The 27266-nt window shown below is 45.7% G+C and overlaps 1 protein-coding gene across 1 annotated transcript in view; it reads right to left on the reverse strand.

Moving 5' to 3' along the window:
- MATN2 (matrilin 2) overlaps window positions 1–27266 on the reverse strand; it is a 155753-nt gene that overhangs the window by 122980 nt on the left and 5507 nt on the right. The window contains exon 2 of the mRNA XM_082674458.1: window positions 17095–17236. Coding sequence (XP_082530584.1) covers window positions 17095–17236 — 142 coding nt within the window. The remainder of the gene's footprint in view (window positions 1–17094; window positions 17237–27266) is intronic.

Here is a 27266-nt window from a genome sequence, read left to right on the forward strand (position 1 = left end):
GGAACATTCTTCCCCTGGATTCAGCGACTGTCCCCTCACCACCTTCAAGAAAATGGCTTAACACAGTAGACGGGATGACACTAGTGTTGCCTACTTAAACTTCATTTCTCTACGAATCCCCTTCCTGCTTCCTTGCTAAGATCCCAAGCAGCGAGAAAGTGACCATGATCTCTGCGAGGACAGGTCCCATCCCCACCAGGAACAACTCCTTCCTGGAAGAAGACAGTCTTGGTTATCCCAGTCTCCAGACGAGGTAGCTGGAGTAGGCATGCAATCCAGTTTTGGCCTATGGGGAGTAAGGGAAAGTCTACTGAAGATTTTGGTCTCTGCTAAACGGAGTGAGTGAAGGGACAAAAAAGTCCTCTTTCCTCCACTCTTATTCTCTTCCTGCCTTGACCATAACCATGGAAGGATGTGATGTCTGGAGCTGCAGCAGCCATTCTGTGATTATTAAGGCAGAAGCCTAAGAAAGGAAAGCCAATCTCCTGGGCCGAGGCCGCTTCAGCTGGAAATAACCCTGGCCTCAAAGATAGAGCTGAGCCACTGCCACGAACTGGGAATCACTGATCTCCAGACTTCTTGTAAGATATTCAAATATCTTTTAAGAAAAACACTGTTAGCTTATTCCAATTGCACCCTACTTAATACCCAGAGATTTCACTACTGACGCCAAGCCTGCTATAGAGTAGCTGCTCAACAAAAATGCGTTTGTTCTACGTATGAAGGAATGGATCTGATGGTACAACTTCTGACACTTTAAAAATAAAATGTATGAAACTGTTTTGCTAATTACACGTATTTTCTGAAATGCTCACGTAATCGATGTTTTAGACATCCTTCTCTAAGATCAATATCTGATTTAAGGGTGAAAGAGAAAAAAACTGCTACTATATATTTAAATCAGTAGGTGCTCAAAGAGATCAATAAAAATTAACAATACTAATAATATTAATAAATGTCATCTCTCATTCATTTATTCAGTACACAATTATTGTGAGGCTGCTACACCAGATGCTTTATACCCAGAGACGAAAAGACCTAGTTCCTAGTTTTAAAGATCTCACAGTAGAGTGGGAGCACAGAAGAGTTAACACCACTTTGCAATGTACAAATTGTGTTTTAAAAATAAACTTTAAAATCGACAATAACAGCAACAAGCATTTATTGAAAGCTAAGTCCATGCCAAGCTCTGGGCCAAGCCCTTTATCTGCATGATCTCATCCCATCTTCATTCCCGCTCTGAGGGAGGGGCCGTTATCACCCCCATTTCACAAATGAGACAACTGGGGTTAGGGTCGTTCTGCTACTTACTCATGGTCACACAGTGGAAAGCCAGAGCTCACACCTGTTCAAAGTTAGCTATGGTTATTTGTAAAACCAACCTGACAAGTGTGGTGGCAGGTGTGGAAAGGTTCAGGAGCCACGGTTGATCGGAAGGTCAGTAAGAAAATGGGGCCATGAGACTGTCAGGGCAAAGGAAGCCATCTTAGGCTGCCTCTGCAGAACCAGAGGCTCCTGATCGAGAAACGACAGTTCAGGACACCATTCTGTATTTAAAGGAAACATAGCCAGGGTTATTTCTCCCTCCTGAACTTCAACATGTAAACCAAACTATCAGTTTAGCTTCTCCAAGGGATGTCCCTTTGGGTGCCCCCCAGACACTCCAACTGAACATGGTGTTTGAACTCACACAAGGCACTCCATGTTTGTTGAACAAATAAAAATATAGCTACTGTGGTTGTGTGTGGCAGTTTTACACTGCAGCGGTTTGCAGACACGGATTATGTCCGTCTCGTCTGTGTTTGGGGCTGGCCTTAGCTTCAGTGGCTGGTTGGATGGCTTTGTTCCAGCCCTGACTCAGTCTGACCACTGGCTGAGGCAAACGTCTGCATGAGAGCAGCCCATGTGGTAGGAGGGGAAAGGGCTCCCCTGAGCACTAGAAGACTTGGTATTAAGCCCTGCTGCTGGTCAATTACTTCACCTTGAGCAAAAAGGAATATTTCTGGACTCTGGTTCCCTCACCCTTAACCCTTATTTGTACCAGGGACTTCCATGGCAGTCTGGTGAAGCCCAGCTCTGTGAACCCTTCTCAGAATACAGTTGTTAGATGTCCAGAATAAAATGCAACACACACTAGGATGGGAATTAGAAAAAAAATGGAGAATAACAAGTGTTGGTGAGGATGTAAAGAAATTGGAACTCTTGTGCGTTATTGGTGGGAATGCAAAATGGTGCAGCTGCTATGGAATACAGTTTGGCAGTTCTTTGGAAAAGTTAACCATAGAATTACCATGTTTCCCAGCAATTCCATCCACGGTACATATCCAAAAAAACTGAAAGCAGACACTCAAACAGATACTTGTACGCCAGTGTTCATAGCAACGTTATTTCAGCAGCCAGAAGGTGGAAACAACCCAAGTGTCCATCAACAGATGAATGGATAAACAATGTGGTATATATATATGATGGAATATTAGCCATAAAAAGAATGAAGTCCTGGGCTTCCCTGGTGGCGCAGTGGTCGAGAGTCCGCCTGCCGATGCAGGGGACGCGGGTTCGTGCCCCGGTCCGGGAAGATCCCACATGCCGCGGAGTGGCTGGGCCCGTGAGCCATGGCCGCTGAGCCTGCGCGTCTGGAGCCTGTGCTCCGCAACGGGAGAGGCCACAACAGTGAGAGGCCCCCGTACCGCAAAAATAAATAAATAAATAAATAAATAAATAAAAGAATGAAGTTCTGATACATGCTACGACATGCCTGAACCTTAATCAGACACAAAAGAACAAATATGGTATCATTCCACTTACGTGAGGTATCTAGAATAGGCAACATAAAGACAGAAAGTAGAAAGGAAATTCCTGGGGGATGGAGGGGGAGGGATGGGGAGTTATTTCGTAATGCGTAGAAAGTTTCTACTTGGGATGATGAAAATGTTCAAAACGTCCTGGAAATAGACAGTGATGATGGTTGCACAACGGTGTAAATGTACTTAATGCCACTGAATTGTACACCTTTTTTGGGGGCGGGAGGTGAAGTAGAAAAGAATAGCTTTATTACTTTGTCAGGCAAAGGGGGACACAGTGGGCTCCTGTCCTCTAAAAACTACGTGTCCCCTGTATACTTTAACATGGTTCAAATGGTTAATTTTATTTTATGTATATATTAATACAATAAACAAATAAATAAATCCAAAGGATGAGAAAGGAGGCCAATTATTTGAACTACAGTGCATCAAGATATTAAAAAGAAAAAGAATTGTGAATACAGTAACATACTGACTTTAAAAAATTACACTAAATAACAAGATCAAAAGACGGGTTACTAACTAGTGTAATTCTGAAGTAGTGGTGAGTGAAAGCACTATTCTGAGTTCTCTCTCACGACGATAATGTGCCATGAACAGATCTGTGGTCTCTACTGCTGAGACGGCACTGCTACTACTTTGTGGTTTGTGGTTTACAATTATAATAGAAGGAAATGCTAAGTTGCAGTCAGAGGTTAGTGAAAAAGGATGTTATTTTTTTCTCATCCAAATTACGGACCCACTGAAGTCTATCCAAGGGATCTTTGGAGGTCCATGGACCCCAGGTTAAAAACCTCTCAACGAGATGATCTCTGAACTCTCTTCTAATTAAAACAGTGCGATCTAGCGGTGATTTCTGGCTCATCTGAATACTATGGATAAATTAACATCTCTGATAAGTTTCTTTTTCTTATCTGTAGCTGGGGATTATTATAAAATCGGCCTCTCAAGGGCTTTGTGAGGGAAAGGGAGGTAAGGAAAGCATCAGGAGCTGTAAAGCTCTGTTGTAAATGCTAGGTAGTATCAGGGAAACCTAAGAGTCCGTGAAGATGTCTGCCCCATCCCCTGCACACCCGTCCCCCGGGGCTCAGGGTTCCTTCAGAATTTTTGCTCAGATCTTTGTGAACTATGGGAACAAAACACTGGGCCCCCTTTGTTAAAGAATACCATGCCCCGTGCAAAAACATAGTTTTTTTTTTTTTTTTTTTTTTTTTTGCGGTACGCGGGCCTCTCACCACCGCGGCCTCTCCCGCTGCGGAGCACAGGCTCCGGACGCGCAGGCTCAGCGGCCATGGCTCACGGGCCCAGCCGCTCCGCGGCACGTGGGATCCTCCCGGACCGGGGCACGAACCCGCGCCCCCTGCATCGGCAGGCGGACTCTCAACCACTGCGCCACCAGGGAAGCCCAAAAACATAGTTTTATGAACTATAATGTATGCCAGCAGATTTGAAAATACAGACAAATCAGATCATCTTAAGGAAAATACCAATTCTTAAATAGACTCAAGAAGAAACAGAAAACCTAAACCCACTAATGACTCTTAAAGAAATTGAATGAGTTGTCAAATATATCCTCTCTACAGAAGGCATCCAGCCTAGATGGTTTTAGGTGTAAGTTTTACTAGCTCTTGAGGACGTCTTCTCTCACTGATCCTATACAAATTTCCCCCCAGAAGACCCATGCTGCCTGAAACTGTGGAATGCGTACCAAACCCTAAAGACGCGTGTTCCTTTAATGAATGAATAAATGATAAAACGGAGGCAAATTATGAAACGAAACATAATGTATTAGAACTAAACTATTTTGGTAGAGAAAAACAGCTAGGTAAAATGCGTGGTCTACCTATTCCTTTTCATTCTGGAGACAAATTCAAGTTTGATTGGAAGAGGGGAATCAAGGAGCCTGCTACCTTCAGCGGCTGGGACAATCACACCCAGGACAGCCACAAGACACTGGCACCAGTGCATACGGGTGAATGGTACCGTGGGAGGAGGGGATGCTTCCCAAAGATATAAGGATCCTTCATCTTGCACCAGGCTTAGCACAGCGCCTGGAACATGGGGACTCTCTTAACATATTTATTCAATGAATGGATGGAGTAGACTGGAAGAAGGCCCAGTGTCAGGCCTGGGGAATTAAGAGCTGGAGATGGAAAGCAGCCTCTCACAGGCTTGGCCAGACCTGAGCCCCTTGGACAGGATTCCTCTGCAGTTTACTTCATGGTCCAACTTGACTGTAAAAGCCTCAGGGGCTCATCCTCCCAGGGTTTCTCATGGCCAAATGCCCCTCACTGCACCTACTCCATCGTGCCTTTCCAAAGGCCCCTCCTGGCTCTGAGCCCAAGCGGTCAGATGTTTACGTTCCTCCTGTTTCTCCCCCAGCCCCTTCCCCTGCACCAGCTCTTTGTACATCTGGCCGTCCAGCTTCCTCTTTGATGTTCTCACTCACTGACTGCCTGCGGGCTTACGATAACTTCTCCCTCCTCCTCCTTTCTCAGCCCCACCGTCCTGTGAACCGCCAAAATACACACACTGCCCTCCTTTCTCCTTTCATCTTTCCCTATAAATCAGCCTCCTCTGGATATACTGAAAAGAAGCTTGTCTGAGCTAGTGGTTTTAATTCCTGGCTTTTGAAAGATCTTACCCGGACTTGGTTTCACATCCTGGCTAGACTGCACTGGTTTCCCATCTGCAGCCCAAGGACATTGGCTGCCCAACCCCCTGGGCTTGTCCAATCTGCTTTAAAGACTCAGAAATGTGGTAAATTAATAAGTACCACACCACTGAAGTCTTTGAACATGCTTCCCTGGAGTACGTCAGTAACAGTTATACCACCCTGAAAGGGAAGATAAAGGGAACAGAAAGGAAAAAGAGGCTACTTAGGAACATGTCAGAGAAGACATACTGTCCTCCACAAACTGGGAAAGCAGGAAGCAAAGCAGCTTGTTACGGGCTGAACTGTGTCCCCAAAATTCATAAGTTGAAGTCTACTACCTCAGAACGTGACTGTATTTGGAGATAAGGTCTTTAAAGAGGTGATAAAGATTAAAAGAGATCATTAGGGTGGGCTCTAATCCAATATGACTGGCGTCCTTATAAGAAGAGGAAATGTGGACGCAGACAGATACAGAGGGAAGCCCATGTGAGGACACAGGATGCGGGTGGCCATCTGCAAGCCCAGATGAGAGGCCTCACTGTAACGGAGCAGGACCCTATGGGGCCTTCCTGGGACAGACCCCTCCCCATATCCTCTGCTCTAGCTCCTCTCTGAAGTACCCAGATAATAGTATCTCATGCATATTTCCTGAGCTTTTCAGATACTAAAAACCACCACCCAAACAGAAAAACTTAATTACTTGATAATCATGAGCAAGTAGCCCCCAGACCTTCTGGCACCTAAGGATTGATAATGTTGACCACCCTGCTACCTCACCATCAACAAATAAGGGAAGTGTGAATGAGCTGATCACATGCTCTGGGACGCCCCTCCTCACCTGCTCACCTGGCCTTTAAAAATGCTTTGCTGAAACCCTTCAGGGAGTTCAGGGATTTTTCTGGGCATGAGCTACCCGTTCTCCTTGCTCGGCTCTGCAATAAACCTTCCTCTGCTCCAGACTACGACGTTTTGGTGTTTGGCCTCACTGTGTCTCTGGCACACACACTTGCGTTCGGCAACATCACCAAGAATCCAGTCAGCTGGCACCTTGACCTGGGACTTCTGGCCTCCAGAATCATGGGAAAATAAATTTCTGTTGTTTAAGCCACCCAGTCTGTGTCACTTTGTTATGGCAGCCCTAATAAACTAATATACAACTCAAGTCTCCATAATATTTCCTCTCAAGAATACATGAAATGTTTATGGATTGATTATTCAGGCAACGTTTGAACTAACTCTCCTTGTATCGATAGTTTCAGTATCTAATAGACATTAAATATTTAGACATGAATTTTTAAAGTAAAGATGATTATTCTTTATAATCATTTCAAAAGAATATAAAATATCTTTTAATATTTTCCGTGGGGACTTGGAGAAAGATACAGAAAACATTTCATCAAATTTGCAAATGATTCAAACTTGCTAAGTTAAGGAGGAAAAATAAATGAGTTGAGAATGATGAACCTAAATGAAGAAGATAAAATTTAATACAAAGAATTTTAAGTATTCCACTTAAGTTTAAAAAAAATAGTTTGGTATATCAGGGGTCCCCAAATCCTGGTACCAGTCCACGGCCTGTTAGGAACTGGGCCACACAGCAGGAGGTGAGCAGCCAGTGGGCGAGCGAGCGAAGCTTCATCTGCCGCTCCCCGTTGCCCCCACTGCTCCCCACCGCTCCCCATCACTCACATTACCCCTGAACCATCCCCCACCCCCATCAGTGGAAAAATTGTCTTCCACAAAACTGGTCCCCGGTGCCAAAAGGGTTGGGGACCGCTGTGCTATATGATACTAAGCCACCTGTAATAAAAGTTTAGTGACTTTTGTTGACTGCAAGCTCTACGTAAATTAACCAAAAAAGCTAAGGCAATATACCTGTAATCATTCTTTCACTCATTCGGTGAACATTGCCAGAAGTGAAACCCAGGTATTCAACAAATTATATGTTGCCATCACTAAAAATTTCGCAGTTTCTCCCTTGTTTAAAAAATGTTATTTCAAAGGCTCCTAAGGCAGATTTTTCTTGGAAACCAAATATTTAGCTTTTTTTTTTTTAATAGAGGAGAAAGTCCTTATCTTTGAGTTCATTTCCTAATTCTCCAAGCGCCTCCCCAGAATCCTGGAATGTGATGGTTTGCAGATGAGAGCCTTACTTAACCCCCTGCACACAAGGCCTTCCATATCCCTGAAGCCTGAGGAGCCAGTTCATTTCCGGGGCTAATCCAGGGGCTACAAAGTTTCATATGGAAGAAACATCTGTCTCCTTAAAAGCACAGGTATTGGGACTTCCCTCGTGGCTCAGTGGTTAAGAATCTGCCTGCCAATGCAGGGGACACGGGTTCGAGCCCCGGTCCGGGAAGATCCCACATGCCACAGAGCAACCAAGCCTGTATGTCACAACTACTGAGACTGCGCTCTAGAGCCCATGAGCCACAACTACTGAAGCTTGCGTGCCTAGAGCCCGTGCTCCACAACAGGAGAAGCCACAGCAATGAGAAGCCTGCGCACCACAACGAAGAGGAGCCCCCGCTCACTGCAACTAGAAAAAGCCTGTGCGCAGCAACGAAGACCCAAAACAGCCAAAAATAAATAAATAAATTTATTTATTAAAAAAAAGCACAGGTATTTGGGTCCGCGTCTCCTCTTTAAGGTCTTAACAAGTCAAACTCTGCCATAACACAGCCTTCAGAGAGCCCTTCATCTTCACTTTTTTTTTTCAAACTAAACATCCTCAGGTCTTTCAACTCTTTTCTGCATGCCCTGGCTTTAGAGACTTTTCCTCCTTGCCCATTTGTTGGTTCATTTTCTCCTTCTCTAGGAATTTACTGAGTGTCTGTCGTGTACCTGGCATGTTACTAGCATCACCAATACAACACAGACATCAACGCCAGCAATCAATCACTACCAAGGCTGACAAGTACTGGGCTGGGACAGACGGGCATGCTGCGGGGATGTGATGTGGGGTACCCCAACCTAGAAGATTAGGGCTGCTTCCACATAGACCCGAAAGATGAGTCCAATTCGCTTGGATGAAACAGAGGAGGTAGGATTGCCAGAAAGGGTTTGAGCAGAGGAAATGTTATGTTGGCTTCTCCAACCCCGCCTCTGCTGCTCAATGGTTGCACGACCTTGTGCAAAACATTTAACCTCTCTAAGCCTCAGTTTCTTCATCTGTAAAATGGGGATAATAATATCATGAAGGGAAGGGTGAACTGCCTAGCACAGTGCCTGGCACATAGTAGATGTTTCCCCAAAACGGGCAGCCATCGTTACCACTGTTGTCATTATTAAAATCAGGTGGGGAAACCTGGGACACAATTGGCTCCAGAGGGGTAAGGCTGTATGCCTCGCCCCCCAAGAACAGCAGTCATCAAAGAGGAGAAAAGAACGGTGGCTATGTCACCCACCGAGGGAACGTCCTCCACCCCATCCCCCCACATATACACACTGCAGGTGCCAAACACATGAGCAAGCTGAGGATCAAACATCCTGGAACTGAAGGAGGGAGTGAATGGAGAGGAAGCGATGATGGAAAGTTATGGAAAAGGCAGGGGATAAAGAGTTTACTAGAGAAGAGAAGGTGAGAGAGAGAATCTGTAAAAGAAAAAAGAATCAAGTTATACATTCATTGGGTAGGAAAGCTTTTAACTCTGTGGCTTGTTAGAAGTCAGATACTAATGCTTTTTGGAGTTTTCCCAGTATTAATCACAAGACTGGAATGAAGAATTCACTTCCTACAGTTTCTAAAAATTGAATGATAACAGAGACGTTAGTTTATACCTAAAACAGAGAGCACATGCAGGGAGGGATGAGATGAGATGTACTTTCTGCATCTGGGCTGAGCAGCAGCCATGACAGTCCCTCCATCAGGTCCGTAATTCCATCCCGACCGTATTACAGAGGATGCATAGAGGGGGACTGATAAAAGGGAGGGGGGTGATTTTACTTCAAAGGGTTTATTTTATTTATTTATTGTTTTGCGGTACGCGGGCCTCTCACTGCTGCGGCCCCTCCCGTTGCGGAGCACAGGCTCCGGACGCGCAGGCTCAGCGGCCATGGCTCACGGGCCCAGCCGCTCCGCGGCATGTGGGATCCTCCCGGACCGGGGCACGAATCCGTGTCCCCTGAATCGGCAGGCGGACCCTCAACCACTGTGCTACCAGGGAAGCCCAAAAGGGGTTATTTTTTAAAAAGCCTTTGCTACAGGACTTCCCTAGTGGCACAGTGGTTAAGAATCTGCCTGTCACTGCAGGGGACACGGGTTCGATCCCTGGCCTGGGAAGATCCCACATGACGCAGAGCAACTAAACCCGTGAGCTACAACTACTGAAGCCCGCGCGCCGTGCTCCGCAACAAGAGAAGCCACCGCAATGAGAAGCCCACGCACCGCAACGAAGAGTAGCCCCAGCTCCTCACAACTAGAAAAAGCCCGTGTGCAGCAACGAAGACACAATGCAGCCAAACATAAATAAATATAAAAAGCCTTTGCTATAGTTAAGACAATTCAATAAGCTCTACGCATCAACCTTCATTTTTATAAACAGTTATAATGATAAAGACACACGCCAGCCACTGGATTCTTTAGATATGTGTTAATCACTGCGCTGTAAGAGGCTTGAGTCCCCCCTCCCTTTGCTAACTCCCCTTAGGTAGAAAAATGTTAGCAGCTTATTTTTAAAGCCCCAGAAAGGGTTGATTGACCTGGCTTACAGTTTGCTTATACCCTCCAGCTGCAATTTTCTAAGCAAATGTTTTTCATCCTGCATCTGGCTCGTGCCCCACAGCACCTCTTCCTAAGACCTTTTCCTCCTGCCCATCCCCACCCCACCTCCCAGATTTCTCTTCTGCGAAGGTTCTCAAACTGAGGTCTCCAGAAATGCAATTTCTCAGGCCCCAACCCAGACTTACTGAATCAAACACTCCAGGCATGGGAACCAGTGGTCTGAGTGCAGCGAGCCCTTCAGGAGCTTCTGACACACAGTGAAATTTGGGAACCACTGTTCAGTTTCCTGATCCTTACCCCCACCCCACCCCGCCCCCCGCCGCCGCCTCCTGCCTGATTCTGTTGCCCCACTCTCTCTGTCTCAAAGCTTCTCCCTCTCACCTGCAGAGAGGGAAAGAAAGCCAAAGATTGCATGGGGGGCGGGGGGGAGGGTTCACTACGGGAACCAGAGAAGGGACAACTGGAAGGCGGGAATCGGTGATGTCACCACGCCCCAGACGAGACCTGAAGGATCCCTGACTTCAGCCACCTCAGAAGAAAAGCGGCTTGCCCCGGGTCGCTTGCTAAGAGGCTGAAACCATGCACAAGAGGATGAAATCAGCCACCTGTACGCCTCATCCTCTCAGGGGTCCAACACACGCGCGGAGCTTTCGCCGTGGGCGGGGCCAAAGCAGGGGCTCGAGGTCGGCGACCCCGGTGTTTCCCTTAGGAGCAGCCGCAGCTCCAAATACTGATGGGTATTTCCTCTTCTTCTCAAAACTCCTGGTCGGGGAGCCAGCTCGAGTGTGAGGTGCCTTTTTCTTTGCTCAAACACACGTCTCCTGAGTCACGCATCCTCTCCTGGGGCGAGGGGCGGGGGCAGGGGCGGAAGGTCACCTTTTCATTCTAGGTTTTCAGAAGCCTTAACAAGTTTGCCAGATCGCTTTACTTCTCTTTGCCTTGGCTTCCTCGTTTGAAAATGAGATAAACCAATAACCACCTTGCAGTGGTTTTTTTTTTTTACAGATCAAGTGAGCTAGCTTGTCCCTGCTCACAACAGGGGCTCAGTACCTCCAGAGGTGTCATGAGACATGAAAAACAGTCCCTTTCTTCAAGGGTGTACAATCCGGTACTAAAAACAAGGCAAGTACAAAAATAACCAGAAGAGGAATCCTCGGGTATGTGCCGTTATTACCCCTCAGAATAAGGCAAAGAGGGTTGACACCCTGGTAGAGGACCTGCAGTGCATGTGGCCCATCCCGGGATGGGAGGGTCCTGCCTGGCTGGCAGCGGGAGAAGGTGGCATTTGGCCTGGCCCTGGCTGATAACAAGCCTTGGCCAAGGAAAGATACTCCAGGTAGAAGGAAGAGGGTGAACAAAGCCCTGGAAAGCTCAGGGAAGGAGACCAAAGTTGCATCCATGACAAAGTGGCTTCAGGGCATGTAAGACCGGTGGCCTCAATGGGTCTGGCCTTCCAGAAACCAGAAGCTCAGAGGGCTTCCGGCATCTGCTTTTCCTCCTTCACGGAGGGTGCCAACAAATGTCAATTAGGGGGATTGTTTCAGGATGTGGAAATTCATTTGCTGTCAGCCAATGCTTGAAAATGTTAATAATTATCAACCTAGGCGAAAACCTCCACTGGCAATCCAGAGCAGGACATTCTTAACGCTCATGCCAGCCAACTCCTTCAGCCACACTGCTAACCTAGGCGGTTTCAGCTCCTCATACAAAACACATTTTTGCATTTTTACCCATGTTTTGATGTCAGGTTTCACTAGAGATGTATGCAGAACTGAAAATAAATGCCTCCTAATGTACTGTGGTTTCCAAGGAACAGAATTTGGGGCTGTATACAGTGAGTTCTTAGATTAGCTTTATTTTTAAGTAGTAAATTAACTGCTATGCAGAAATTTCACTAAATCCTGTGACCTCCGCCCTCGCACACCTCTGGAATTTTTCCTAGCAGAGTGTGTGGGGGGAGGGAGTGTCAGCTCCCACCATCCCTTGAACACACTATGGGGTCACCCTCCTTTCAAATTTAATTTTTTTAATATTAAAAAAAAAAACATGAATTCTTCGTGAGTGCTATTGATCCAAAAGGGGAATCTATTATAGGGAGAGGAAGTAGAAATAAAATGAGATAGGCTGGTAAATTTAGAAAAGAAAGCACATGTCAATAAGACTTGGTAAAAGACAGATGAAACAGGGGAGCCAGTGGGCTGAAGCGCAGACAGTTTGAGTGTGTGCTCTCATTCCAGGAGTGAGGGGAGTCACCAGTACAGTGGGAGTTTGGGCAAGGAGGGTGAAGGTTTCCAAAAAGGCTGATCTGCCCCACTGGTTGCCCTGGCGACAGGTCCACCCCCATATGACTGTGATATAGTAAAGAGAAAAATGTGCACAAGCAAAGCAGGCAGCAGTTAAGGATGGGAAGCAACAGGACTTCCAGTTAGCACCACCTTGAGGGGACCTTAGGGAAGAGTCTGGGAGGGGATGGGTGCCACTGATGCAGGATGGGTGCAGAGGGAAGAACCTGAAGGTTTCCATGAGCTTAGGCTCTGCGTACAGCACACCCTGCGGCTCCAACTCCACCAGCCGGCATAGTTGCCTTGAAGGGACTTTGAGTTGGAGAATGTGCTCACTGGTTTTCCTGGTGGCCTGGGACTGCAGGCTCTCCCTGCCCTTTGCCCCAGCCCTGGAAGGCTAAGGCAGTCCAGATGGCACAGTAGGGGGTAGAAAAGGAGTCAGCAGTGATCGCCACTGTTGTCAGCTGAGAGTCCTCCAGGGGCTCCCACCCCTGCAGCATGAAGCCCAGACTTTTCGTCGGAGCCCCTGAGGTCCTAAGTGAGCTGGTTCCCAACTCCCCTGGGCTTGTCCCCAGCTCAGACTACCTGCCTGACAGACAGGGTACCCTGATGGCTTCACCAGGTCCCGCCTCCGTGCTCCATCCTCACCCCTCTCCTGCCAGCTCATCTCCCAGCTCCGCGTGGCCCCAACTTTCCCTAGGAACGTTTCCCGAAACCAGCCATTTACAAAGTGTGGTTTGGGGACCCCCTTCACAGGGTCCATGAGATCAAAACTATTTTTGTAACAGTACTAATGTTTGCCTTTTATACTCTCTCTTATGTGTGAACATCGTTCGAAATGTTTATTGATGTGGTTTTAGATTCCACATTGCAGTTAACCTTTAAGGAACTACCTTTTGTCAAGTTTTGGTGTCCTATCGGAGAATATCCATAATCACAAGAAAAGGCTATTAAAAAACGTCTTCTTTTTCTGACTACATGTCTGTGTGAGGCCATAGTTTCTTCATGTAACCCAACCAAAACAATATTTCATGAAAGGCTGAATGGATGAGAAATGAGAATCCAGCTGTCTTTAATTAAGCCAGACACTGAACAGATTTGCAAAAATGTAAAATCCTGCCATTCTTCTCACAATTTTTTTAATTTAGAAAATATTATTATACAAATATTTTTACTTACATTATGGTTAGGTTATGGGTTTATTATTGTTATTTTAAAATTAATTAATTTATAGGGGTTTTTTTGGTTTTTTTTTTTTTTGGCTGTACGCGGGCCTCTCACCGTTGTGGACTCTCCCGTTGCGGAGCACAGGCTCTGGACCCGCAGGTTCAGCGGCCATGGCTCACGGGCCTAGCCGCTCCGCGGCATGTGGGATCTTCCCAGACTGGGGCACGAACCCGTGTCCCCTGCATCGGCAGGCGGACTCTCAACCACTGCGCCACCAGGGAAGCCCCTAATTAATAGTTTTTAAAGTTCTCCATTTCAGTTTCTGATCCAGTAAACCTCAGTAGACTTAACCCACAAAAATAAAAGCTCTTTGGTATCCTCAATAAGTTTTGAGTGTACAAGGGTCCTGAGACCACCTTCTTATACTGAGCCTACAGCAGGCAGAGTAGAGCTGTTAACTTAGCTATGCCTCTACCATTGCACACCGACTCCACCAAATTAATGACCTTTTTACATGTCTGTTTCCCCCACTGCACAAGTGCTTCCTGATGGTGGTTGTTCTTTAACCCCCTCATGTCTGGCACAAAGCAGAAAGTCCAGATGAATGAATGAAGTAGAAGGGAAGCCCACACATCACAGGCTACCGCCCGAGCAACGTGCAAACATTCACAGGAGGGCAGATAAATATCTGCATTATTTTTTTTTTAACTGGCTCAAGTTGTTACTGGGCCTCTGACTTGAATTTAGACATAAATATAAATATTTTTTTAAAAATCAGAAAATTCAAATGAAAAATTAACCTAAGAAACAATTCTGCTTCTACTCTGTTAAACTTTCAGAGACACCCCATGTAAGCAAGTAACTGGGGAGATACACCATGCAGTGGATAGCACAAATACAGCCAAAATGATCTGCCACAAAAACAGTGACCAGGGCAAGGACCACAACAAGCATAGCTTCTCCATCTCTGTTCGCTGTCAAAGGTAGACCAAAAGCAGATGGCACTAGAGGATCCAGGCCAGAGTTGCGGTGTTGGCCTTTGGTTTCACGATTCTCACTCACTCACCCTGTTCCCAAGTCAAGCAGCCCTCCAGCATGTCAGAGAGCGGCCACGCCATCCCCTGGCGGGCAGAGATGTGCCACATCCCATCCCCCTCTTTGTCCCTGACACATTCTCCTACAAAATGAGAAAAGGGGAGGGGGGGATACTGGACGTGGTATGGATGCCCTTAGCAAAACAGGATCTTTTATCTCCGAAGACAAGGGGTTTCTACTTCAGAGCATGAGCTCAGGGTGAAGGAGAGGGCAGTGAATGCTGACAACTAGGGGATGCCCCGTGGCGGGGGGAGGGGGTATGAGAGTGTGTGAGTGTGTGTGTTTGTGTGCATGTGTGTGTATAAGTATGTGTCGGAGGTGGGGAGAGAAGAGAGAGAGAGAGAGGCAGGGCGTGGGGACGGCATGGGGGCAGAGATATTTGACACCAAGAGGAGTATGCTTTTCTGGCTAAGAGTGTAGAGGCTCATTCCGAAAGCATCCCCATCAGAAACCCAACTGTGTAATCGCTGCTGCTGATCTAGGAATCAGGCGTTTCCAGCTCTCTCTCTCTCTCTCTCTCTCTCCCCCACACACAAGCCTACATATCTCCACCACCTCTGTCTTTCTAGACAGATAGATGATAGATAGATAGATAAGATAGATAGATGATAGATAGATAGATGATAGATAGATACATAGATAGACAGATGATAGATAGATAGATGATAGATACATAGATAGATAGATGATAGATAGATATGTTTATCATATGATGGTATATGTTTATCATCTTGAAATTTGTTTTTAAAAAAACCCTTTAGGGCTTCCCTGGTGGCATAGTGGTTGAGAGTCCGCCTGCCGATGCAGGGGACACGGGTTCGTGCCCCGGTCCAGGAAGTTCCCACATGCCGTGGAGTGGCTGGGCCCGTGAACCACGGCCGCTGAGCCTGCGCGTCCGGAGCCTGTGCTCCGCAACGGGAGAGGCCACGACAGTGAGAGGCCCACGTACCGCAAAAAAAAAAAAAAAAACCCTTTAATCAGCGTACTAAATATCCCCCAGTCCTTTCCACATTTGCAGAAGTCCTATGTTTATGTCACTATGGAAACAGATTCTCAAGAGACTAAAGACATGGAGGGCCCAGCATCATGGAGTCATTGTTTAGGTTAACACCGTAAAGATTCTGACCTCTCAAAACAGAGCTTTTGGTTCCTCTGGTCTCTGTCATTTCGGATGCTGAGGCGACCAGGCACTGGGCAGTTTTCTCAGTGGCCTTCACAGGGGGTGAGATTTTAGGGGGTACAAATATAAAACACAGTTTTGGAGAACAACTTCCTGGAATGATGGTTGTGGTAAAGCTTTCATTCACTGCATGACTATAATTTACATATATTAATTATCTGGCTTTCTCCTCACAAAAATATTCCAAGATCAGCATTAACATTCCCATTTTACGGATGAGGAGACTGAACCTCGGAGAGGTCACGTTGCCTGAGTGTACACACTTGGTCAGTACCAGAGCCAGGTCTATGAACTCAGGTCTATGCCAAAACCCACCATCCTTTCACTGGCCAGCCTTCCTGTTAACCCCCCACATCCTAGGCTTTCCAGAGCCCATGTTTAGAACCAGGCCCATACATCTATATTCTGTGTGTTTTCAGGACCTTTCCTTCCTCTTGGAGAAAGAAAAGGATTCACCTGAAGAAAACACGTTCACTGGGTGAGCCTAACAGACCTCTAACATTTTCCATTTCTAATATCTTTTTTTTTTTTTTTTTTCGGTACGCGGGCCTCTCACTGTTGTGGCCTCTCCCGTTGCGGAGCACAGGCTCCGGACGCGCAGGCTCAGCGGCCATGGCTCACAGGCCCAGCCGCTCCACGGCATGTGGGATCCTCCCGGACCGGGGCACGAACCCATGTCCCCTGCATCGGCAGGCGGACTCTCTACCGCTGCGCCACCAGGGAAGCCCCCATTTCTAATATCTTGATTCCACCTCTCTCTTGTGCCGGCTCCCACCTTCCCCAAACCCGCCTGCTCTACTTCTCATTCTGCCAGGCAGGGAAGCATTATTAACACAGATTAGCCAGACAAATCCAATAAAAAATTCTCAGAACACCCTTGTCCAGGTAAGTCCAACCAGGGCTTTTTCAGATAAAAACTCAGTGCCGTTGCTTATTGGAGACAAGTCATGAGCTTCAGATTAACTGAAAAGCTTTGCAATAGAAGAGGTTTAATTTCATTTGAAAACCCGTGTACAACCACATTCTCAACTCAGGATGCACTCATTGCCAATGAGATGCCCTCTCCCCCAGCACGCCCAACACGGGACCCAGGGCTGGGAGAGCTGCCCCGACGGACACCCATCCCCTGGTCTGGAGGTCCACCCTCGACCACCTCTTCCTACTTCTGTAGGTGGAGCCCCGTCACTCACCCAGGAGGGCCGTCTGAGGGTGGGTCCGAGCATGTCTCCCTCTGGAGATGGACCTGGAAGGAGGCCACTCCCTGGCCTCAGCGGGTAGGAGGAGGATCTGTCCGAGGATCAGCAGAAAGCAGCCCACCAGCATCTTTTCCATCTTCAAGAAGAGAAAGAGGGGCAAGGCTGTGACAAACACAATGGGAGAAGAGGGCGGGGCGAGGTTTCTGGGTCTCCCTGAATGCTAGGTGCTGCAGACTCACACCCCGCCTTTCCCCAGATCAGACAGGCCACTTGTACTGAAAATTCCATTTGTGTGTATGACCCTCAGACCCACTGGTAGGTTCTTGGATACTCTGAGCAGGGCGTACGTAGTTGAATTTTTTGTCACTGTAAGACTGAACGGAAAACTTGGGGGAAAAAACTCTACCCTGAAGTTTCTTTTCAATCAAGTTCATTATCAATTATTCATAGTCACATTCTATATCTTGGATTTGAAAAAGGAAAAACTACATCTGAGGATTCCAAGTAACAATATTTTCTTAGTCTAATAATAGTGGATGGTACAAATTAACATATATGTTTCCCAAGGAATACATATACAGTTGCATAAGATAGCATGACTTAGCCTCCTAGCCTCCCTGCCTTCCACACACATCTATTAAGAGGGAACGTAAAAAAAATAAAAAATAAAAAAATAAAAAAATAAAAAAATAAAAAATAAAAAAATAAAAAAAATTTAAAAAAAAAGAGGGAACGTGGTGCAGTGTTTTTAAGGGCTTGGACCCTGGCACCAGACCGCCTGGCTTTGAAGTGTCCTGGCTCTGACACTTGCTAACTGTGTGTGACCTTGGGCAATCTGCTTAACCTCCTCATGCCATGTGGGAATGTGGTTAATTGGGTGACTTAATCCACGTAACGAAAGCATTCAGGGTAGTGTCTGGCACACATGGGGAGGCGAGGACAAGGAAACAAGCAACAGCGTTAGGGGACCAGAGAAGAATAGGATCAAACGCAACGTTGAGCACAAAGCTCTCGGATGCAGAAAGAATTTTGACTCTTGAGTTGAGCTTCAGATATCCACAGGGGTGAGGGAGTTTCAACCAGAGAAGCACACTCTTGACCAGACTTTACCCGTTTTCTGTACTGGTCCTGGAGAGTAGCTGGTGTGAAGGCTCTGGAGGAAAGATTCTGAGCAGGGAAGCGACATGGTCAGATCCAGGGTTTCCCAGGATGGCCAATCTCAGTGCTTCACATGGGATGAGAAAGGTACTTTCCACATGGTGAATGATGTTGCCTATTCTGCCTGGCAAACCCTCGTGGAGAAGGCAATATCCTGGGACTAGGTTTAAACGTATTTTTCTTCTAGTTTCTATCATTATAGTGGGTGTCATAGCAATTTATTAATTTATACAGATTAGTGAGGAGGAGGGAATATTTAAGGAGGAACAACATTTAAGGAAGATCATCTGCTGTAAAGTCTTTACTAAATCCTCATCCTGTGCTTGGGAATTTCACCCAGTTGATTTCATTCAATCTTCAGACGTATCTCGCATAAATCAGAATTATTATTTCTGCTTTTTATTTTATTTATTTTTTTGCGGTACGCGGGCCTCTCACTGTTGCGGCCTCTCCCGTTGCGGAGCACAGGCTCCGGACGTGCAGGCTCAGCAGCCATGGCTCACGGGCCCAGCCGCTCCACCGCATGTGGGATCTTCCCGGACCGGGGCATGAACCCGTGTCCCCTGCATCGGCAGGCGGACTCTCAACCACTGCGCCACCAGGGAAGCCCTATTTCTGCTTTTTAGAGATGGGGAAACTGAGGCCCAGAGAAGTTTAGTAACTTGACCTAGGTCACCCAGCTAAAGTAAGTAGCAAAGTTAGGATTCAAACCCAGGGTAAGAGGCTAATTTGCCAATTCACCGATGAGAGAAAACTTGATTAGCTGCAAGTCAAGTCCCCATAAGGCAATTCATGAAAGGCCATAGCTGTTTCACCACCAGAGGTGGAAACAGGGCAGGGCAGGGGCAGGGACCACTTCCTAAAACATGAAAAAGTAAATAATAATTCAGTGAACTGTTTGCTCAGCAAACTGCTTTCAGGAATTGACCTGTAGATGAACCCAGGTCTGTCGACCTTCAAAGTCCACAGTTTTTCACACTTGCTGTGTTGAGCTAGCTCACTTTTCACTATGCATTAAAATTCTATTAAAAATAGCAGATGTTTATTCAGCACTTACTATGTGCCAGGCACTGGGCCAAGTGCTTTAAATTTATTAAGTCATTTAATTCTTACAATAACTAGAGAAGTTCAATAATTTGCCCAAGGGTATGCAGCTGATAAAGGGGTGAAGCTCCAGAGCATTGCTAGTTCATTACAGATAACTACTGCCCACCCCTTATGAACAAATTAACTCTTTACTAATTGGACTGTTCCCTATTCATAGCTTAATCTGTGAGACTCCTTTCTAGAAAAGGAAGAAAAAAGATTTTGCCTCTTTCTCTGATCTTAAACCTACTGTTTACTGTCAAGTTCCGTTGGTATTTATCACGTTTTATGTGACATTCTAAGTGTGTTATGTCATTTATATGTGATTTATTATCTTAATGATGTTCTCCTTCCTCCCATCTGAGCAAATACAAAGTCCGCGTTTATTTCTTTTAAAATGTATACAACATGCTCTGAAGGCGCACGTCCATCCTGACACATCTGCAATTAAATCCAAACATTTAGAGCACTATGTGGTGGATAATTATCATTTTCAAAAAACAAATACCACTTCATGTGGCTTGGGTTTACTGTGCATTTCAAGAAGTGTTTGCATTTTCAAGTTACCATGGCCAACCAAAAGGCCCTGAAGATAGATGAGGGATAGGGAGTTAAAAAATAAACAGAAATAAACACTTCTAGCTGTCTAACCCTGAGAAGGTTACTTTCCCTCTCTCTGCCTCAGTTTCCTCATCTTTAAACTGGGGATAATGAAGAAACCTGATCGTTGCATGAATTATATCAGCTCATATATATGTAAAGCACATAGAACACTGCCTGGCACATAGTAAGTGCTCAAGAAGCAATAGTTACTTATTATTATTATCATCATTATGCAAGCAAACCAATTAATATAAAGTACACACTGCTAATTTTTGTCATACTGAGCCATTTAATGTACCTTATATTAACTTTGATGCTTACTTATGACTACTCTACTAAAACAATGACACACAAATCCATAATCTGAAAATACATGTTAGTATCTAAAAGTATTTAAAACTCTCTTTTTCAGAATGAAATAATGCCACTTGCAGCAACATGGATGGACCTAGAGATTATCATACTAAGTGAAGTAAGTCAGAAAGAGAAAGACAAATACCATATGATACCACTTACATGTGGAATTTAAGATATGACACAAATGAACTTATCTACAAAACAGAAACAGACTCACAGACATAGAGAATAGACTTGTGGTTACCGAGGGAGAGGAGGGATGGATTGGGAGTTTGGAATTAGCAGATGTAAACTATTCTATATAGAATGAATAAACAACAAGGTCCTACCATAGCACGGGAACTATATACAATATCCTGTGATAAACCATAATGGAAAAGAATATGAAAAAGAATGTATGTATAGGTATAACTGAATCACTTTGTGTACAGTATAAATTAACACAACATTGTAAATCAACTGTACGTCAATAAAATATTTTTCTTAAATGTTCTTTTTTTTTCTTTTTTTAATTTTTTTTATGTTTGCGGTATGCGGGCCTCTCACTGTTGTGGCCTCTCCCATTGCGGAGCACAGGCTCCGGACGCGCAGCCTCAGTGGCCATGGCTCACGGGCCCTGCCGCTCCACGGCATGTGGGATCTTCCCAGACTGGGGCACGAACCCGTGTCCCCTGCATCGGCAGGCGGACTCTCAATCACTGCGCCACCAGGGAAGCCCAAATGTTCTTTTTTCAAAATGCAATGGCACAGCAAGTCACAGTCTGGTAGAAAAGATTTACAAAACATTATCTGATATATCATTTATCTCCAGACATAAGCTCTTATAACTCAACACAAAGACAAACAACCTACTTGAAAATGTGCAAAATATTTGAACACTCATATTGCCAAAGAAGACATTCAGATAACAAATAAACGTATGCGAAGATGTTCAACATTCTTAGTCATTAGAAAAATGCAAATTAAAAATCACAATGGGGCTTCCCTGGTGGCGCAGTGGTTGAGAGTCCGCCTGCCAATGCAGGGGACACGGGTTCGTGCCCCAGTCCGGGAAGATCCCACATGCCGTCGAGCGGCAGGGCCCGTGAGCCATGGCCGCTGAGCCTGCGCGTCCGGAGCCTGTGCTCCGCAACGGGAGAGGCCACAACAGTGAGAGGCCAGCGTACCACACACACACACAAAAAAAATCACAATGACATTCCATGACAAATCCACTAGAATAACAAAAATTAAAAAGACTGATATAACCAAGTGTTGGCGAAGATGTGGAAAACTGGAATCCTAATACATTGCTGGTAAGAATGCAAAACGGTGTAGCCACTTAGGGAAACAATTTAGCAGTTTCTCATTCAGTTAAACATACACTTCCCAAATGAGACAGCACAGGGTGACCAACTGGTCTGGTTTGCCTAGAATTGCCTGTGTTTTTGCACTGAAAGTTCTTCATCCCAGAAAACTCAGTCCTGGGCAAACTGGGCAAACCAGCAACCTAGATATTTACCCAGAAGATATAAAAACACACCCACACAAAGACTTATACTCAGATGCTCATAGAAGCTTTCTTTGTAAAAGCTGAAAACTGGGAACAATGCAAATGTCCATATATTAACGGACAGATAAATAAATTGTGGTACATCCATACAATGGACTACTACTCAGCAGTTAAAGGAATGATGTAATGGGTGAATCTCAAAATAATTAGGCTGAGTGAAAGCTGCCAGACACAAAAAGAATACATACTGAACAATTCTATTTATATGACATTCAACAAAGGGCAAAACTCTGTGACAGAAAGATCAATGGTTCCAGGGGGTGGGATGGGAAAAGAGGGTCAGCTACCAAGGGGCAGGAGGGAAATTTCAGGGGTGGCAGAAATGTTCACATCATGATTATGGTGGAGGTTACATGGCTCTATACATTTGTCAGAACCCATCAAATTATACACTTCAAAGTGATGAATTTGATTGTTTTAAGTTGGACTTCTAAAAAGCTGTTTAATAGAAACTAAAAGAATGGGGAAAAGGATACTGTATACAAGTCAACATAAAACCAGCATGGCAATATTCATATCAGACAAGACAGGCTTTTTTAAAAAAAACGCAATGGCAGTGAAACAAGAAAAAATAAGTCAGTACACGTAGCCCACATTAATCACTGTTTCTCAGGGAGGCATTTACAGCTGCTAGCATTTGAAGAACAGGAGCCAGATCCAGTTCCAACTGGAAAACAAAATGATGTTTGAGAAACAGTTCCTTTCACATATGGGCATATGAGAAGCATTGTTGTGCTGAGAAATAGAGGTTAATTCAATCAGAACAGATTCCATGAAGCATTTGGGGGCATGGAAAGAATATTTTTTAAAACAATTAAACAGCTTTGACTTTTGTTCTAGCGATTTTTCTCCTCTCCATGAGACAATGAGTCTTTTCATTTAGCTTCACCAAGAGGGTGGGGCAGAGAGAGAGAGAAGGAAATTGTTCTAAGCATCGCTGTTTCAAGTAAATCGACAGATGGCGTAGCATCCCATCAGAGCCAGCACTACGTGCCGTGGGCCTTGAGAGGAGAGGCCTGGCTCTGTCACAACACGCTGCGACCTCGGTTAGGTGATTTAACTCTCTGGGCTTTAACGAGTCAGCCATGAAATGAGAGGCGTGGTCTGGAAGCAGCGTTCCTCAGCCTAAACCAGACCACAGGCCCAGGACAGGGGCCCAGGACAGGACAACGCTGCTCCCCTGAGGAAGATGGGCATGACACCCTCTTCCTGCCCCTGCACAAGAAGACAAAGGAGCTAAAGTACTAATATTTTCTAAGTGCCTACTATGGGCCAGGCAGTGAGCTGGGCGCTTGTATATTGTTATCTCATTTGGCCCTACAGTCATTCTGTGAGGTGGACGAGGTCCCAATTTCATGGGAGGAACACCGGCGGCCACAGATAGAAAGACACTCTCCAAGGTCTCAGAGCTAGTTAAGTGACAAAGCCAAGAGTCTACCCCCGCCACCTCTCAGGCAGCCAGCCTACTTGCTAAAAAAGAGATTTTGAGTCCCCTCTCCAATTCTGAAAGTTCTTAGACATCATATTTAAGAGTTTTGTCCCTCAAAGGCCACTCCATTGGCACACCAAGTGTGCATACTAACTACTCTGTGTTCAATGAGAACCAGTCACACAGGGCTGGGGCCGCAGCAGCCCCAGAGGCCCTCCTTCCTGTCTCCCACCTCAGACCAGAATCCCCAGCGCCCACAGGGCCGGCAAATGGAGCCCAACCTCCATTTAGATGTTGACATTTAGATGTTGACCTGACATTGGCTTTCTGTGACTTTCACCCAGTGGTCAAGGCCTGCTTGCCAGCCCAGCCTTTCCAGGTACAGACTCAAGTCCTTTCATGGTCAAGGTAACTCCATCTGCTCCGGTACCCGGACTGGAAACCTCGGCCTCAGCTTCCATGTGTCCCTTGCGTCACCATCACATTCATGGGTGGACAAGCCCTGGCTTTCCCGCCCCTGCTCCAGCCCTCCTGACGGTTCCCGCCACTGCAGCAATGCTCCAGTCTCTCTATTTCTCACCCAGACTTCTCCAGAAGCTTTGGAACTGCTCTTCCTGCCTTGGGTCCTGCCCCTTCCGTGCTCAGAACCCACCTAAGGCCTTACTACGTAACATTCATGTTCAAGGCCCTCCACGACAGACCACTGCCCGCCCTACAACCATGGCAGTCCCACGTGCACCCCAGCCCCTCTACCAGTGCCGAAAGAATTCAGATTCTTGTCCTAGCTGGGTGCCTTCATCCATGCTGGTCCCTTGGCCTGGTCTACCTTCTGTATTATTCAAAAACGCATTCATTCCTAAAGGCTCAAGTCACATGTCACCCACCCCCTAAAATGTTCTCCGATTTTCCCAGCAAGGATTGACTTTTCTACGCACCCCTGACAACGGGTCTGTTGTCTGCTCTAGCCCTGGGTTTTTGTTTGTTTGTTTTTGTTTTTTGGCCGCGCTGTGCAGCTTGTGGGATTTTAGTTCCCTGACCAGGGATCGAACCCACGCCACCGCAGTGAAAGCACGGAGTCCTAGCCACTGGACTACCAGGGAATTCCCTAGCACTGTGTTTCTTTTTCTTGTTTCCATATCTGTCTCCCTGCCTAGACTCTGAACTGTTCCTTGAAACCACACCCATGTGCTAGATGCTGAATTTCATAACTAAAGTTTTAGAAAATAGGTAAGTGTTGAATAAACACATTTATTGATCAACAAAAGATCAATAAATGTTGAATCAAACTGGCCCTAGTTCTGCACCTGACAACTGCCGAGGCCGAGCCCAGGTCTTCGTCTACATACTCTGTTTGCCTTAACGCAGGCAACCCCAATGGCTCTCTCCTATGATGGAAGGAGCCTCTGCCCCAGATTCCTTGGCCCTGAATACATAATTTTTAAATGATATAGATGAAATATCAAATATCTAGTTATAATAATTAAAGTATCCATTTACTCATACATGCATATTCAAAACATCTGAAATTACAAAATATATATTCACTTAGAAATAATGCTTTATTCATTAAAAATGTTTCAGAAAACAGTGTTTTCTCTCATGTCATAAAACAGTTTTCAAATGCTTGCCTCTCTAACAGCAGTATTTCATCAACGCTAAAGATTTTTTTGCTTTCTGACATCTTTACTTCTAGGTTGTCTGAGAGACAGCACTTTCTGAATCTATACATGATGCTGTCACTGGAAATTTTATCTCAGACCACCAGTTCCCACTTATGTAACATGAAGACAGTTGTTGGGTTTTTTAATATGTCCTGGAGGCATAAATTCACCATCTCTGCAACTTACTCATTCACTGCGCTGCTCTTACAGTATCGTATCCAGTGTCATCCAGCCCTTGCAATTGTGAAACTGTGCCCAGAGGAATAATGACTAAATTTGAGCTGATTTTTCTTTTACTGTTTTGGTCATTGACTTCTACATGTATTCAAACTTAGCACACTGACTGAGGACATTTCAAGCTAACGTGTCTTCCCCCAGTAGTACTTTGTTCAACATATTTCAAAGAGTTCCACATACTCTGAGAGACTTTGCAAGGACTCACATATACAGCAATTTCCTCTTTTCCAAGGAATCATTTTCTGAGGAAAAAAAACCCCTCACTTCATATTTTGGAATATATGGTCATTCCTACCTTATCTTTCCTCCCTTCCATTCAATCAAGCACCATGTTCTACCACGTGAGGTCTCACATGCCTTCTCCCTTTTCCATCCATACCAAGGTCACAGCCCTAGGCTTGCCCCTTATTCATACCGGAGAGACTACAAAGGTCCTGGCAGACACTGCTGTTGCCCCCCAATATCCTCCCCTCCTTCTTTAGTAATAGAACCCTCACTTTTTAACTGGACACATAATGGGGCTGGAAAAAGACCAAGATGCCCAGTCTTCCCTTCTTCCGTATCAGGTGACTGCATGGGGGTTAGGGGGGATGGAAGTGGATGCGGCGAGTACAACTTCAGAGAAGTGTCCTTAAAGGAGGGGTGGGGGAATGACCGCCTTGCTTTTTCCTTCCTGCTGGCTGGAATGAGCACATCCTGGCTGGAAACCCACCAGTCATTTTGAACCACAAGGCACCATGAAAATGGAAGTCATGCTGCATGGTAAAAGTGACAGGGCACAAAACTGTGGGTCCCCGACCCCATGCTCACTTTGGACACGCTGCCTCCAGGCTTCTAGACAGAAATAAACTTCCTTCTTCAGGTCACTGTCATTTCTGTTTTTTGTATAACTTGGAGTTGATCATAATCCTAATTAACTGACTGTTTCTAAGTCTCTCCTATTGACGCCATCTGGCACTAGCTGAATTCAATCTTCCCAACATAATATCATGCTTATCATGCGCCTGCTCAAAAACTATCAGTGACTTCTACATACCAAGCCGATAAAATCCAGATTCCTGGGCTTCCCTGGTGGCGCAGTGGTTGAGAGTCCGCCTGCCGATGCTGGGAACACGGGTTCGTACCGCAGTCCGGGAAGGGCCCACATGCCGCGGAGCGGCTGGGCCCGTGAGCCATGGCCGCTGAGCCTGCGCGTCTGGAGCCTGTGCTCCGCAACGGGAGAGGCCACAGCAGTGAGAGGCCCGCGTACCGCAAAAAAAAAAAAAAAAAATCCAGATTCCTTAGCTTAGCACTCAAAGTCCCATAATCTGGCCCTGTCTTAACAATGCTAACCTCAGAAACACCCCCATCCATTCCACCAACACACACACACACACACACACACACACACACACACACACACACACACACACATTAACCCTCCATTCCAGCCCGTTAGCTCCATACAACGTCTCTTACTCACCGCTGGTTGGATTGAATTTAGGACAACGGAGATACAGGGAGGGAATCACTCCCTTTCAAATTGAACTGTGAATGGAAACAACCTTAACAAGAGAACAGATACACTGTGGTGGAGGCATATAATGGGCTATTATACAACCATAGAAATGAGTGAATTACCACTTGGCGCAATATCATCATAAACTTACAAACATAATATTGAACAAAATTAAATTCAAAAATGGACAAAATGAATCTACAATCTTAGGAATCGGGATAGTGGTGACACTTGAGGTGTCAGTGCACAGAAGGAGGCGTGAGGGGGGGATTGTGGGGTACTGGGAATGTTCTGCTGATTACTCAGTATGCTGACTGCAGGTTCATGAAAAATAATCCAGCTACACGCTAGATTTGCGCACCTTTCTATATGTATGCTTCAGTAAAAAGTTGACTTAAAAAACAGGCAAACGAAGTTAGAAGAGCAGTTACCTTCAGGGGGAGGTGATAATTAATTGGGTAATTGTGGGCACAAAGTGGGGCTTCTGGGGTGCCGATCTGGGAGATGGTCACATAAGAGTGTTCATTTTGCAAAAGAGCCATTGTACTGTTCCCTTATGGTTTGTGCATCTTTTTATATGTTCTT

Source organism: Grampus griseus (assembly GCF_964374135.1).
Source record: "Grampus griseus genome assembly, chromosome: 17".
NCBI lineage: Eukaryota > Metazoa > Chordata > Mammalia > Artiodactyla > Delphinidae > Grampus > Grampus griseus.